This window comes from Fundulus heteroclitus, chromosome 4 (assembly GCF_011125445.2).
Source record: "Fundulus heteroclitus isolate FHET01 chromosome 4, MU-UCD_Fhet_4.1, whole genome shotgun sequence".
Lineage (NCBI taxonomy): Eukaryota > Metazoa > Chordata > Actinopteri > Cyprinodontiformes > Fundulidae > Fundulus > Fundulus heteroclitus.
In genome coordinates this window covers 38,747,179-38,762,257 of record NC_046364.1, presented here as the reverse complement: position 1 = coordinate 38,762,257, position 15,079 = coordinate 38,747,179, and the positions used below count along the sequence as shown (strand labels likewise).

The window sequence follows — 15,079 nt, the reverse complement described above, 5'->3', positions numbered from 1 at the left end:
TGATAGGTCTCAACCAATAATGGCTTCTACTTTTCCTCCAGACAAAATGACACAGCAATGAGTAGAAAATGTATGTGAGTGGGCTGCAGGATATCATTACTGATGAGATTATGTCAGATTAGTTAAGGATTACACAGATGTGTTTGCATCAGATCCTCTAATCCTATAAGCATGTAACTACACACACACAGGCTCTGCTGCCACTTTTCAGTTTGTGACAATCAGAGACCACTGCTGTGTGTTTTACCTGAAAGTAAGTAATGAGTATAAGGACTGTTAAACCTCGCTGTCACCTGAAAGCAGTTAATGTCAATTGTTTAAAGATTACAACCTACTAATCCTTAAACCTATTTTATAAGCCTCTCCTGAAAACTTTTAATACTTTTGTTGTCACACTAAAGAGAGCCATTTTGAGATTTGGTAGAATCTGTGGATACCAGCATGTGTTACTGGAGAAAAATAAAAAAAAACATGGAAACAACATGAAGAGAAAAAAACAGATTTTTTTATTTATTATTAAGAAAATAATTTCCTCGCCCACTGGTACAGTTAACCATTTTAGCCGGCATGGCAAAAGGTTTGGACCCCGCTGGTCAAGGCAATTTAATGTGGATTATTCGACGATGTAAACTTTTCATCTCCAAACAAAAAGGGCAAGATCATTTTCAACAATGGCGCAGTTGCTGTTGTTGCTATTCTTTTGTTTCTATGTCTCTGAATCTTTGGCCCAGATTAGTTTTATATACATGCTGGAGTGTCAGCAGTCATGTTTAGTGCTGCTTGTGTGTTTTGGGTCAGGTGTGGTGGCGCTATGAGCTGAAATGTACTGCATGGGTTAAACACAGTGATATTATTGTGAGGTTTAATGTTTAATAATTAATTTACTAGTAGTTAGAGTGTTGTTTGAAGCATGCAAAAGCTATAATTTCTTGTAGAGCCTGTTCTGCAGTTCAAATTAACGTGTAACATTATACTCTTCAGTTTTTTTCCACTTTTTTTTTGCTATTTATTAAAAATGATAAATAAAACCCTACACTTTAATACATAAAGTTTTGTACCAAGTGCTTCTTTTGTTGTCCTGTAATTTAGAGTTTCTTAAAAATATTATGAAGGTTTGTTTCTGTGCTTCAACCCCCCCAAAGACAACAGTCAATTAACTTTTAAAAGTTGAAAAGAAACCCTGAAGCAAACGGATAAATGATGTGTATTCATGCACAGAATGAAAGGGTTTCCTGCACATCAGCCACATTAAATAATCAAATGCCTTTGTCAGATGTACCTGCATGCCACAGATTGGGTCCTCGCAGAGATAGACTCCAGGTGACTGCCCATCCTGCAAGCTTCCTGTGGCCACCTCGGACAGCAAGTCCTTCAGATTTTCCTCTTTTCCCCAAACCTAGACACAAATATATGACTATATCAGAGCTAATAGCGCTTTATTCTCTGTCGCTGTATTTATCTCAGGACACTTCTGTCTCATCAAACCATAATAGAAAAGACAGTAACTTTAAACCACATGCAAATGGCAGTTTGATGTTACGGACATTAAATGGATTAGATGGTTGAGCTTGATTACACACATCTGTGCAGATATGTAGAATTTCTAGATATTAGTTTGTTATATTAAATTGTAAGATAAATAATAAATCCTTAAAATAAGACCAGGATAGCATGCTGGTCAATTTCTGGTTAAATTAAATGAGGGATAAGACACAGGCAGACAGAGTTTTTATTTTATTTTATGACCCGAAGCCAGCAAAGAACCAAGTATAGTAACTTTACTGGAAAGTAAAGAAATGTCACAGAGGAAAGTCCTTCAATGACACAGGTTAAACATTAAAATAAAAAAATCACAAGTTATTCAGGAAATAAATAAATAAAAGTGCTTTTCTTAAGTAAAGATTTAAAGATGCTGAATTAAATTGATCATGTTCTTGTCAGCAGTGATGAATACCTGAGGTGATTTCCTCACTCACCTCCACAGCAGAGACCCGGACAGAGAAGCGTGCTCCCGTTTTCTCCTTTCTCTCATTGATGAGTTTAAACAGCCAGGAGATGGCACAGGGGATTATACCCAGGGTCTGAAGAGAGTCATCACGGCCAATCATTGTGTACGACTTTCCTGGAAGACACCCACACAGGAAGACAAAAAACCGGGGAAGGGTTAAGGAGAAAACTAATTTGAAACCTCCACTCTCTGGAGGAAAATGAGTAAGAAAAAGGTGTGAGAGTGAAATATTTTGTCTCTGAGTGGATCTGTGTCTCCTCCTGTCACAGGGGGATGATTATCCTCCTCCCACACCTGCTGTGGCTGACAGAATCAGGAGATCAAACACACACCTAAACAAAGCCATATGTCACATCTAACAATGGCATATGTGGAAAACAGAGGACATCAAAGCCTGACTCCTGTGATGCTGCGTAGAGAAATGTTTCCTATTTGTTCTGAATGAGGATGGAGGGCAGGCTGTCAGCTACGCTGTGATTTTACATTGTTCTCCCTCGGTGTTTCCTCAAGCATCTACACTCAAAAAAACGGCGCCATTTAATGAAATGTTATAAATGTGTTGTAAAATCTAAGAGAGACAAGACAAAACATCGCAGCATTTATGTGGAGTGGAAACGGGGAGTTTTTAAGCAACACATTGGGTCACTATTTGTGGATAAAACCAAAGAGCTGCTGTACGAGTGTTAAAGTTCAACAGCTTCGGCACCACTGACTACGATTTATCACACAATACCGATTTGCCAAATCAGATGGATTTCCTTCATCATACTTTGTTTATCCCACAACTATTCCCTCTCTGTCTCTCTTTTTTTCTTTTCAGGCCTGATTGCATGTGACAGAATATGAGTGTATATTGCAGTATATTGCAGCAATTCTCTTTCTTCTGGCTGCCGCGGGCTGTCAAGGCCGGGTTCTCTGGATGACCGCCTCAGCGACTAACACAGCTGCACAGGAACGTTACACTGGAGGCAATAAAACCGTGAGTGCACTGAGTTGCTTTGTGTTAGTGATGTGTATGCCTCGTAATTGGTCACATCGACCCGAAGTACTGATACTGTCACCCGACGGAACAAGGTGAAAATGAACAAGGGCAAGCTTCCATCAAGGCATGCGGCATTCATCCCTCTTGCACATTTTGTCATGTTAAAACCACAAATTTGAAAAGCATTTTATTGGGATGGCAAGTGACAGACCGGGACAAAATAGTGCATAACTGTGAAGCGGAAGGAAATTATGCCCTGCTTTCAAAAACCAACCGAGAGATGACCGTCCACCTGAGCTGACAGGACAGGGAAGGAGATAATTAATCAAAAAAGCAGCCAAGAGACCCCTAGTAACTTGGGGGGAGCTGGAGAATCTGTTGACATGACAACTAGCTCCAAAAAATAGCCTTTGTGTAGAAGAGGTAACAATAAATTGTTCAAAGAAAGCCAAAAGATGTGCTTAAAAACCGGGTGGGGTGCAAAGATGTGGAAATGGGTCATCTGGTTAGGTCAGACTAATGGGAAATGCTTTTTGTTGCTAAAAACTAATGATTCACATCACCCTGGACACACCATCCAAATATGGATGAAGCAGAACAATGATCCAAAACCCTCAGCCTCAGCTTTCCACAAAAGTGATTTAGATCCAAGCCCATTCATCTCTTAGAATCTGTGGCAGGATTAAAAAAGAAAAACGCATATTCACACTCTCCATCCATCCCGATTTAGCAAAGAAGAATTGGAAAAGTTGTCAGAAGCCTGAATATAAATGTTTGCTTATCAGATTTTTGTTTGCAGGATATTTAGAACAATATGCATTCTTTTCCTGATTCTTTATAGTTATGTTGGATTATCACAGGGGTGACCAACTTTTTAGAAGTTGAGAGCTACTTCATCGGTATTGTGTGATACGAAGGGCTACCTGTACTGACCTTTAAACTACATGAGTCAGAGCTCACCTTAACTTCATGTAATATAAAGATGTTTTTATTGCATTTATCATTTTTAAATCTATGTAAATACAAGTATGATTAAAAAGGAAGAGCAACTAAATAAAATAACATTTTAGATGCAATTCACTGGAGGGTTGTGCTATTTTTGAACAGGCTTGAGGGCACCACATATTGTCCTTGGGGACTAACTTGGTCTATCAAATAAAATCCCGGTAAAATACATGGAAGCTTGTGGCTGCAATGTGAAAAAAAAAGTGGAAAAACGGGTATGAATACTTTAGCAAAGCACTGTAGATGAGATTAAACAAAAATTAGGCTAATCACTCTTACAAAAAAATATAAAAAACTTATAATGCTGGCCAACTATACAATATTTGGCTTAGATAAAAATTATCTAAATATTAGACTTTTTTTATTCCAGTATATTTGACTTTTTTAAATGAAAAGGTTCTTGTTGTTGGTGAAAATGTGCTGTGCCGAGAGTCTGTGTCTCTGTGTCTGTCCCCTAATAAATCCACAGCCAAGGGCTTCTGGGCTGAAGATAAACACTCTTTGTGCTACTTTCCCCATTTTAATTAGTAAAAAAGGTAATGTCATTATAATACAGCCCTATTAAGATTCATGGCCTTGGGTGAGCTGCCACAGCAGCAGCTTTTTAAGCTAAAACCATGCCTGGTCATGGCAGTAATGAAACGCTGAAATTGATTAAGAAATCCATCAACAAAAGTTTGTTTTTCCAAGCATTTAAAAGTGCCTGCAGTGGCATTTACACGGCCATGCTCAGGCAATCAGAGGGGACATTAGTTCCAGACATAGTCATACTTTACAGAAAGATTTGCTTTTTTATCATTAGTTATGACTCACGGTTATTTTTATTTTTGATAGCTGATTTACATCAAACTCGTGAAATAAAAACACCAGTCTAGACGAGCTGCCCTCTGTGGACTGTGGGGACTTTTTGTCTCAGGAGTGCTTCGATTATTACGTGTACATCCGGTTCAAATACTCCTGGATTTTCTGTTCTGGCTCTCATTTTGTTCAGGATTGCCTGAGCTCAGCTCAGTCCATTACAAGATCAGAGCAACACACATGGCAGCTAAGCATGTATACACACACACACACACACACACACACACACACACACACACACACACACACACACACACACACACACACACACACACATGAAGGCAATCTAGAGTCACCAGTTAACCTAAGGTTCATGTCTGTGGAGTAAGAGAAAAAACAGGGGGCTGGTTGGTGGTGGGATGTTCTCGTTCGTAAACGCTGTGTTATTTACAACGAACATCCTTCAGAAAGTTCCCCTTTTGTCTCATCAGTTCAGTGAATACTTCTCAAAAAGTTGTAGAAAATTTTCACATTTTGGGGCAAATATGAGACAGGGAGTTGTGATCTTGTTGGTCAGCAGTGTCTTGTTTTTTGCCCAGTCAATTTCTCAATGTTGAATCATGAATAATGACCTTAACCTAGACTAGTTATTCCTGCAGTGCCATAGATTGTCTTCTGTCTCCTTTTGAGACCTCCTGGATTAGTTGCTGATGCCCTCATGGAGTCGTTCTTGGTAGCCTGAGAAACCCTGGAAAGGTTTACCACTGTTCAATCTTTTCTCAGTTTGGGAATAATGCCTCTCACAGTGCTTCACTAAGGCCTATCAAAAGACTTTGTAACCCTTCCCAGACTGATAGATGTCAATGGCGTCATTTCTCACGTGTTGTTGAATTTCTCTCTAGATTGAGGCATGAGATAGATAACCTCACTACTCTTACAGCATGTTCAGGAGTCGTAAGCAGTGTAGGTATTCTAGGCAGCGACAGAGTAAAGAAATAGACTTAACCTAAGGGCTTTTCCCACTGTTTCTGCAGAGGTGTTGAAGTGACGGATCCATGAATGTGGACATTGTGGTAAACATTGCCTCAGCCAATAAGATATTTCTACATGGATAATTTCTTCCCAAGATAAGAGGTGTTCTGGTTGAAGAACTATAAGAAATTCTCTAAATCGTGTTTAAAGCAAAGAGAAATAATGCTTGGGTTTTATAGAGTAGGTCTTGTCAATTTAAATTGGAGTTTTGAACCAAAGAAGTGTAAGTCGTCCCTATGTTGTCACAGACATGCTTCCCGCTGTACCGACACATTTTAATGCTCTGCCATGATCCCCTGTTCCATATTTTAAAGAGATTTTGTGGAGACTGGATGCTTCTATATCACTAAACATGACCAATAATGCAGCTCGCAGGCTCGGGGATAAACACAACAGTGGCTGACCCGAAGTTTAAGAACGTGTGTCGCTATGTGTCTGTGGTGTTGATCCCTTTGTTCACGCAGCCACATGTTTGGGTTCAGATTGCGTTGCAGTGTGCAGCGAAGGGTCCTGACCCTTTCAAAGACAGCGTCTCTAAAAATCAGCTTCAGGAGGATTAGGGAGCAAAAGAGGAAGACAGAAACACAGCCGGAGCAGACTGAGAAAGCTTTCAGCCCGAGCAGACACTAATCCTCTTCTGTCTCTGATAGACGAGGGAGAGTCGCCAAGCGGAGGACTGACACACTGACAATCAGGCACACACATGAAGGATGACTCACAAGCTGCACATGCTCTCAGTGTGTAGCCTAGGAATTTGTGTTAGAGAGGCTCTTACCCAGCTTGGAGTGTCCAAAGCAGAAGATGCAGCCATCGGCTCCGTTCACCACAGACTGGATGACCTCGGCCACTGTTCCTGCACACACCTCCGCCTAGCAACAGGCAGACGAAGGGAAGACAGTGATGAAAAAAACAAAGCAAAATAAATAAATAAAAAATACTTACAACATTTCACTTGGCTGGTCACATTCGAATTATGGTTACATGTATACCCTCCTGCCAAAATAATCCCTCATTTTGTGATCACATTACTATATATTCCTATCATCTTGCAGGTTTTTTTAGCAACCTGGAAAGCTACTCGACTTGCAAAATATTATATTGCTTGAACTTTTTCACATTACAGCCAAAGACTCATAACTATGAAGTCAAAGGAGATTTTCTTTTTATATATACATATTTGAGGAGTGTGTTTTGCATTTGCATAGATTCTCCTCCAGAGTTACCATGCTGCTCTAGGCTACCTTTCTGATTAATAAGCTCCTTGCCAGGCCTTTTTTTCCCCCAGTGTGAGATGTTAAAAGCTTGAGATACTGTTTTACATCCTAATCCTGCTTTAAACTTCTCCACTTCTTTGTCCCTGTTGTGTTCCTGCGGATAGATTACACACTCTTGATGCTGGACTCCTTTTACCAATTAGACTTCTAAAGGTAATTGGATGCATGGGATTTTATTCAGAGTAAAAGGTGCAGAATAGAAACCAGGGCCGCACTGTTAAAACCATCTGTTGTTTGACTTCCACTTTTACATTTGCCTTGTGTTTTTTGATTCCATAAAACACCAATAATCTGCCAGCTCATGCAGTTCCTTACGCGTTTAATCATAGATCCATTAGCTTTCCGTCATTAAGATTAACAGATCAGCAGGTGGTTCTAAATATGTTAAGAATAATAACATTCCTCATTAACAATTTCTGTAATTTTGAAGTTATCTGAATGAAAACTGCTGTGATAGACTGGTAGCCTGTTCAGGGTGTACCCCGCCTCTCGCCCATTGACAGCTGGAGATAGGCACCAGAACCCCTCGCGAACCCACAAGGGATAGACGAGTTAGAAAACGTATGGATGGATGAATGAAAAGTGATATTCAGTCAGAATCTAACCATTTTGTTTTCTAAGCACCCTTATCCTTACCTGTGATGCATCAGGAGGAAATGCAGCGTCAAAGGTGAACATCTTCGGAGGAACGTGATTGGCTCCTGTCCTTTTCTGGGAGGCAGCACTTGGTGTCTGATTTGTTGACGGGTCCATGATGGTAATCTGTTTTTTTCTGGGATCCACTTTTAAGAAGGAGCTGGACTCTGCTGCATCAGACTGAGGCATGGGACACACTCTGACCATCACTTTCACCTGAGAAAAAGAAAGATTAGATATTTTGATTAATCTGATATAAACTATTACTACAGGGTGGGCCAAAGGTAAATGCATTACCAGTGCATTACCATGTATTACCAGTATTACCATGATACAAAATCCTTACTGACTCAATTTTATGTTGGTGCACAGTTGTTACAGGATTATTAAACAACAATACAAAAACAACTACTATTTAATGATGATATATCAGAACTCAAAGGTAGAGTCCCACCCACCTGTGTTGAGATCTAAGCTTTTAATTTATATAATGGGTCACGCCACGACCACTTTAAGTGTCTCCACTGAGATAAAGAGACAAAGTAATGCCCTCATCAGAGTATTTTTTTTAAAGAGATTTTAAACAGAAAATATAAAGACCTTAACGGTGTTCTGAGATCCAAACTGAAGTAATCACAACTGGCCAGGATTGTTGCTCGTTTACATTTTGTAAACAATAAATTGGAGTTGATCGCATCTGTTTATAATCTTCCTGTGTTATCCTAGAGGAACTAGTGTAATCTGGTTCTAGGAGTTTTGAGTAGAAAGGGTGTCTGAAGTTAAATATTTTAGAGTAATTTTAGATTATAAACTGAATCGAAATCTCATTTAGTGTAGAAAATATAAAATAAAACAAATAGACACAGAACATGCAAACATACACCCAGAAGTAAATTGACTCAAAGTTGGCTGTGGATTCAAAGATGCCTTTTAAAACAATGACTTTGAATTTAGTTCATTCCAAAGGATTCTGTCAAGCTTTCATTTCTGCTCAGACATAGGCTTTCATCTCTCCATTTGTAAAAAAGCACAGAAAGTTTATTCTTAGCATTTCTGTGAAGGATTGTTGCCGAAAAAAAAAATGATTTTCTCACCTTGCGCTTCTTTGTGAGTTGTTTGTCACAGCCAAAGTTCTGCTTTTAGCTCTACATAGGTATCTGCTCGCTTGCGTTCCTGCTCTCATCCCCTTATACACCCTAAGCGCTTCCACCTCCCTGATCCCTTTTCCTCCTCTACCTGTCACTCTCTAGTTATCTCTCTCTCTCTCCTTATTTCCTTAATCCCTTCCTATTTCCCATTCATTCCCATTCATCACAGCTCACTTCCGCACATCAAAAGGCCTGAATTGCAGGAATCCAGTTTTAGCCTCCTCTCATCCTCTATCTCCTCCTTTCCACCATCTTCAGTCACAAACTGTTAGCGGTGCATTTTAACCACCTGACAGGGGCGGTTGTTTTCTTTGATATCAGCAGGAGCAAAATGCTGCGTCATCTAAAAACGAGTGAGTTGTGAAACATTCCAAGATGTCAACAACAAGTTTTACTGTTCGTTACCGATGTTTTAAAGTTTGTAAGGTGTCTGAGTTCATTCTCGATCTTTCCCTCCACCTCTTTTTCCTGTAGACAAGTTTAATCCTCGTCTTTGTTGCTTGTGTGATTTTGACAAAGATACGCTCCACTACTACTAAGTCTTCCTCTTTTCATTCCTTGTGTCACAACATTCTGAAATAAGTACATCAGGGTTTTTTTCTGTGAAATTTGAGAGTAAGGCGGCATTGAATTGCATTTCAGTTGTACATAAACTTGGTCAGAACAGCGGTGCATCTTATTTGTACTCATAAATCATATTTCCTGGAAAAGAATCATAGCGCCTCCGGGTATCAAAAATCCGTGTTCGACGCAGACTTCAGATTCAATATGACCTCTGCAAGCATATTTCATTATGTAAGTTGTAGGAGTAAATTGTATATTTGCCTCTGATAAGTTAGATCATATCAAATAAGTGGCTCAACAAAACTGTACAGAGTATGTACCTTTATTGTTCGAATGAGTAAAATCTAGAGTAATATGTTGTTGTTGGCTTTTAGTGTTAAAACTAAGTAGCTTGATCTTTGAGCACATTTAGCAAACAAAACAGTTTTTCTGGATTGAAACTAGAATTAGCTCAACGCTCTCGTGACGTCATTTCCAGATCCGAGCTCTCGCTTCTGAGACAAATTGGATGCAGCATAAACCCCTGGCCAAAAACAAACCGAGAATGAATCACAAAGTGTTACACAAGCCTATTTCATTTCACATCTGGACCTAACAGCTTCGCAAAAGTAAATACACAGATTTATTATGATGTAATTGTATAGCATTTCCTTAAGTAAGCACACACAGAAATCCCTCAACGTTGAAGACAAATTGTAGACTGATTCGTCAGTCAGATTCCAGTTTTCTCACTTATCACTCGGTTCGCTCTTCTTTAGATGTTTTAGTTTGAGGTTTTGAGTTTGATAATTTAGTTTTTCTGCTTTTGAGTTGTAGATTCGCTGCTCTATTTGGGACCATGTTTTGCTGCCTGACCCAGTTTTGGGCCAAAAATGGCATCTACTCTGTGGTGTATTTTTATTATCTGAGACTCAGTGCTGTGCATTGTAGTCAAATATCTATGCTTTGTTTTAGTTCATCCAAAAACATATTCAATAAGCTTTGATGTTTGTCCACAAGTAAAATTTTAGAAGCTTGGCTTTGCTGTGTGTAATTTTCAGAGAGCAGAGGCTTTGTTTTGGCAACAATTTCAAACAAGACATACCTTTCCAGTTAAAGTATTTTCTATTGATAAACATTATGTATTATGTATTATAAATCTTCACTTGTCTCTGGTAATTTTTCACATAGTTTAAAAACTGCAGTGATTAAAGAAGCCCTTTAAAGAAGCCTTGGCTTTACAGGCCAATATCTAATGTAATTTATTTATTTATTGCAAAAATCATTGAAAGGTCAGTTAATCAATCAATCTCCATTACTTTCAAATATATATATATATATATATATATATATATATATAGATATATATATATATATATATATCTATATATATATATATATATATATATATGAGGACATGGGCAAATAAAATCACTCGCTCTCTTGCTCTTTTACTTTTATATACACCACAAATACAACACATCATTAAATGAGACCATTAGAGGTTTTCAGTAAGTGGTTCTAAGATGGTCTTTGTTTATTATTTTTACCCCAGCTGATTGTGTACATAAACAGTGGGTTTATTCTTGAAGCTTGCTTTCTTAATGCAGCTTAAATCGCGTGACATCAGAAAACCTAAAAGCTTACTGCCAGATCAAGAGGTAAAAAAACAAAATGCCTCCAAAACTACCCCCTAACCCCTACGGTGTAACACTCTTGCTCCCACATACACTTGGAAGCATAGCTAAGCCATCTGCTGACCCCAGTAAAAGGGCTCACCACCGTAGTAACAGCCTGAGGGGAGAAATTTAACCACTGCACACCATAAGGTGTAATGCACAAGGCTCTCCACCATGGTACCCAAATTGTTCTTCACATCTGAGACGGTAAAGGGTCAGCGAGTGAGGCAGAAATGAGGCCATAATGGCATTTTAAGTCAATATCTCAAAATGTGTCAATAAAAGGAGTATCTGCATTTTCCTCAGTAATCTGCTCCCAGGAACCACTACCTGTCTCCTTTTAGGAAATTATAAACCTCCACTCGATAAAGGAAATATAGTAGGTTTGACTCAACAGTGCGTTCTAACCGGTCAACTCTTTATGCCGATAAAATGCTGATTACATACATACAAAAACAGTCAAACTGGAATCCCACAGGGAACCATTTAAGCACCCCTCAATATCTATGTATATACAATAGGTAAATAACTATTAAACAATTTTTTTCTCAATAAATATGTTTCTAATATTTCCATCGGCATGAAATTCACTGCAGATGTCTGAAGCAATCCAAGTAATTCACACACACACAATATAGTCTATAAAGTTATGCGGAATGACACATATATTGAACATATGAAAACTTGTGCAGAACGGCATAAAAAACAATAAACTAGCTCAAATACGTCTGTTTTTAAAAAGCATTCCCACTAGGGTGGAACGCTATTAGGAAAAGTTGTGATGTGCTATAATATTACTAAAATTTCTGTAACAATATGACTTGTGATAAATACAGAAACAATGACCTTCTGGTTTAAGAGCATAACAAACCTAGATCCCAGAAAATAAGTGGTCTATTCAACTACTAAAAAACAAAAACATTCATCATTTCCATCTAAAACACAAGGTTTTAATGAAAATGTTGCCTCTGTCTGGCTTGTGAAATTCCAGATCATAGAAAGCTTTCAGCTTAAGCTGGAAGCCTTGAAATGTATTTATCGTCCTATTTAGCAACATCATGCTGTTAAATTAACAGCAATCTCAATGAACAGGTAACAGAGGAGAAAAATCTTGGGATAATACTGGTGTCAGTTGAATTTTCAAGTCATAAGAATTATTTCTGAAACACTAAAATAAAACTCTACTGTTTTAGAATGATTAGAAATTGTCTGACAATTTAATATGTGTTTATTGTATCTAAATGTATTGATGTTTTCACATTTATCTAATGGCCTGAAAGTCTGGTCTCGGCCTAACCAGTCAACAACCAAATCTGTGGAGCCTCTTTGTAATTTTGATATGGGACAAATACACAAACAAACATTTCAGACATCGAACCTGTTGGTTGCCAGGCCATAAAATATAATAATAGAGAAAAAAGGGTACAAACACAAATATAGTTCACAATGAATGTAGGAGTCCTTGAATACATCAAATTGTTTGGCAAGCTGCTTTACAGAGTAATGCTTATATAGAGTAAAATTACATGTGCTTTCATGAGTGCAGATTGATATTGCACTGGGCCAAAAAAGGCCCCCACATCCTCCCAAATTTATCACGAATGCCAAGCTTATTTAGTCGGCGCTTTTCCATTTGTAGGACAGATTCAGCCAGTGTTCAAATCTTGGTTGGGTGGCTGACTTCCAAGTCAATAGAATGAGTTTTTCTGCCACCACCATCCCAAGGTGCACAGCCATCTGAACTTGAAACAGCAGCTGACGTGCCTCCGAGGAACAAATATTGCCAAGTTTTGGGCTGGTACAATGTCACAGGGATATGATTTAGAACACTACTGAACGATTGCAGACCAAAATACAGTCAGTGTAGGGCAGAACCAAAATCAGTGGGCAGGAGACCAATTGTGGGGAATAATCAATTTAGCTTAACTTTAGAATAATGGAGTCTGTGCATAACTTTTAAATTGTATCAATCTGTATTGAGTATTAACAAAGCAAGAATGGACTCATGACATTGCTTCTTCCCAAAACGTATTACTGAAACCAGGTCTCCCGCCCAGGCTTCTCTTATTGAGTATGAGGAGATATTGGTGCCAAAGCAGATAACAAAAGTTGAGACTAAGTCTCTGGAATCTGGAGAGGATCTTGGGTTTTCATAAATGGGGTGACACTAGGGTTTAGATTCAAATTGTGAGAAATGTTGCTTAATATAATTCCTGATTTTAAGATAACGGAAAAAATGTGAATTTGGGTGACTAAAGTTGCTACGAAGCTTGGAGAACTGCGAAAATCTGGGAGTAGATATATGAGAAGGTGACAAGACCTTTCTCCTTCCAGACGGCAAACACCCCATCCGACTGCCCTGGTCTAAATGTGTGGTTCTGGCAGATAGGACCAAATATGGAGACATTACGGATGTTGCAGGCCTTTCTAATCTGGCTCAAGATTCTTAATGAATAATTTAAGGTGAAGCTAAGTTTAGTTTGCTTATCAGCTGGTAGAGGGCCAGAAAACAGCAGTACAGAAAGGGATAAATTCTTCCTAAAAGAAGCTTCTATCTGGGCCCATACCGGAGGATCACCTAAAGCTGGATTAAGCAAATCAACTTGGTTCCAGTAAGTCAGAGCTGCCCAATAGTAATGTTTCAGAACGGGGAGACCAAGGCCACCCTTACCAACATGTTTATGAAGATGACTCTTAAACGTTCTGTGTGATTTGTATCCCCATATAATCAGCATTATGAGGGAGTCTAGCTTTTGAAAGAACGATGACTGTAAAAATACTGGTAAATTCAGAAAAATATATAACTATCTTGGTAAGCATACCATCTTGACAGCGTTAATTTGCCCTGTCATTGAGAATGGCCGGACTCTCCAACTTTCAATACAGGCCTTAACCTTCTCTATAGCGCCTAAAAAGTGGAACTTGTAAAGAAGCTCAGGCTTTCTGGTCAATTTGAGGCCCAAGTAAGTGAAATGATGATTAGTCACAGTAAACGGCAACATATTTAGAAATTCCTCTGTTAAGGTGGCAACGAGTGGCATAGTGGCCAGTTTATTCTCTAACCAGATATAGTATCGAACAAGTTCACGCAGTTTAAGAGAGTGGGAATGGATACTTGCGGCTTATCCAGGCAAATTAATAAGTCGTCTGCATAAAGAGTCACAAGGATTTCATGCCCACCAAACTCCAATTCCTTTAATCTCTGGATGCTCTCTGATACCAATGACCAATGGCTCTAGTGCTAAATTAAAAAGGAGCGGAGACAAATGGTTCCATTGACTAACTCCGCATGTCAGGGAGATAGGTTTAGATTTAGTTCAGTTTGTGATTATGGAGGACTGTGGTTGTGCACACAGTATTTTAACCCATTCTATAAAGGCGTTACCTAATCTGAATTTTTGGAGTGTTTCAAACAAATAGGGCCATTCAATCATATCAAATGCTTTGTGGCAGTCCAAGGAGAGTATTGCACTTAGTGTGGTCTGTGTATAGAACATTAATGATTTTCAGCACATTACAGAACGAAGAAACTACTAGAAATAAAACTTGTTTGGTCTGGGTGAATTACTTCAGCCATACCCTTTCCTAATCTTGTTGCTAATACGTTTGTTATAACTTCTTATATCGAAAATAGCCATGTTTATAGATGGTTTATGCTGTATTCAACCTATTTAGGAACAAAGATTGCCAAACATGATCAATACCTAAGGCCTGCTCTTACGACATTTAGTTGTTTGATCAACTCACACCCATAATCTCCTCTGCTGATCATTGAGATTTTTCCAATCAATACACCTGGCAAAGTGTAAAAGCCAATATAAACACAAAGCTAATGGGGTCCTTTTCCTGTCTGATGTAAAAGATGGAAGAGAAAATTATATGAGGCTTATTTTAGAGAGGAAAGATGAAGAGGAATACTGAGGGAGAGAATAGGTGATCAGTAGCTCTCATCATGCCCTCACCCTGTGTTCATC

General features: G+C 38.7%; 1 protein-coding gene across 3 annotated transcripts in view; it reads right to left on the bottom strand.

The window, feature by feature from the left end:
* The window catches only part of kif26ba (kinesin family member 26Ba), a 119,541-nt gene that overhangs the window by 31,102 nt on the left and 73,360 nt on the right, over window positions 1-15,079 (bottom strand). For all 3 annotated transcript variants that reach the window (XM_036136527.1, XM_012881517.3, XM_021308067.2), the window contains exons 6-9: window positions 7,736-7,951; window positions 6,601-6,694; window positions 1,977-2,122; window positions 1,280-1,396 (exon numbers count right to left, since the gene is read on the bottom strand). In XM_036136527.1, coding sequence (XP_035992420.1) covers window positions 1,280-1,396; window positions 1,977-2,122; window positions 6,601-6,694; window positions 7,736-7,951 — 573 coding nt within the window. The remainder of the gene's footprint in view (window positions 1-1,279; window positions 1,397-1,976; window positions 2,123-6,600; window positions 6,695-7,735; window positions 7,952-15,079) is intronic.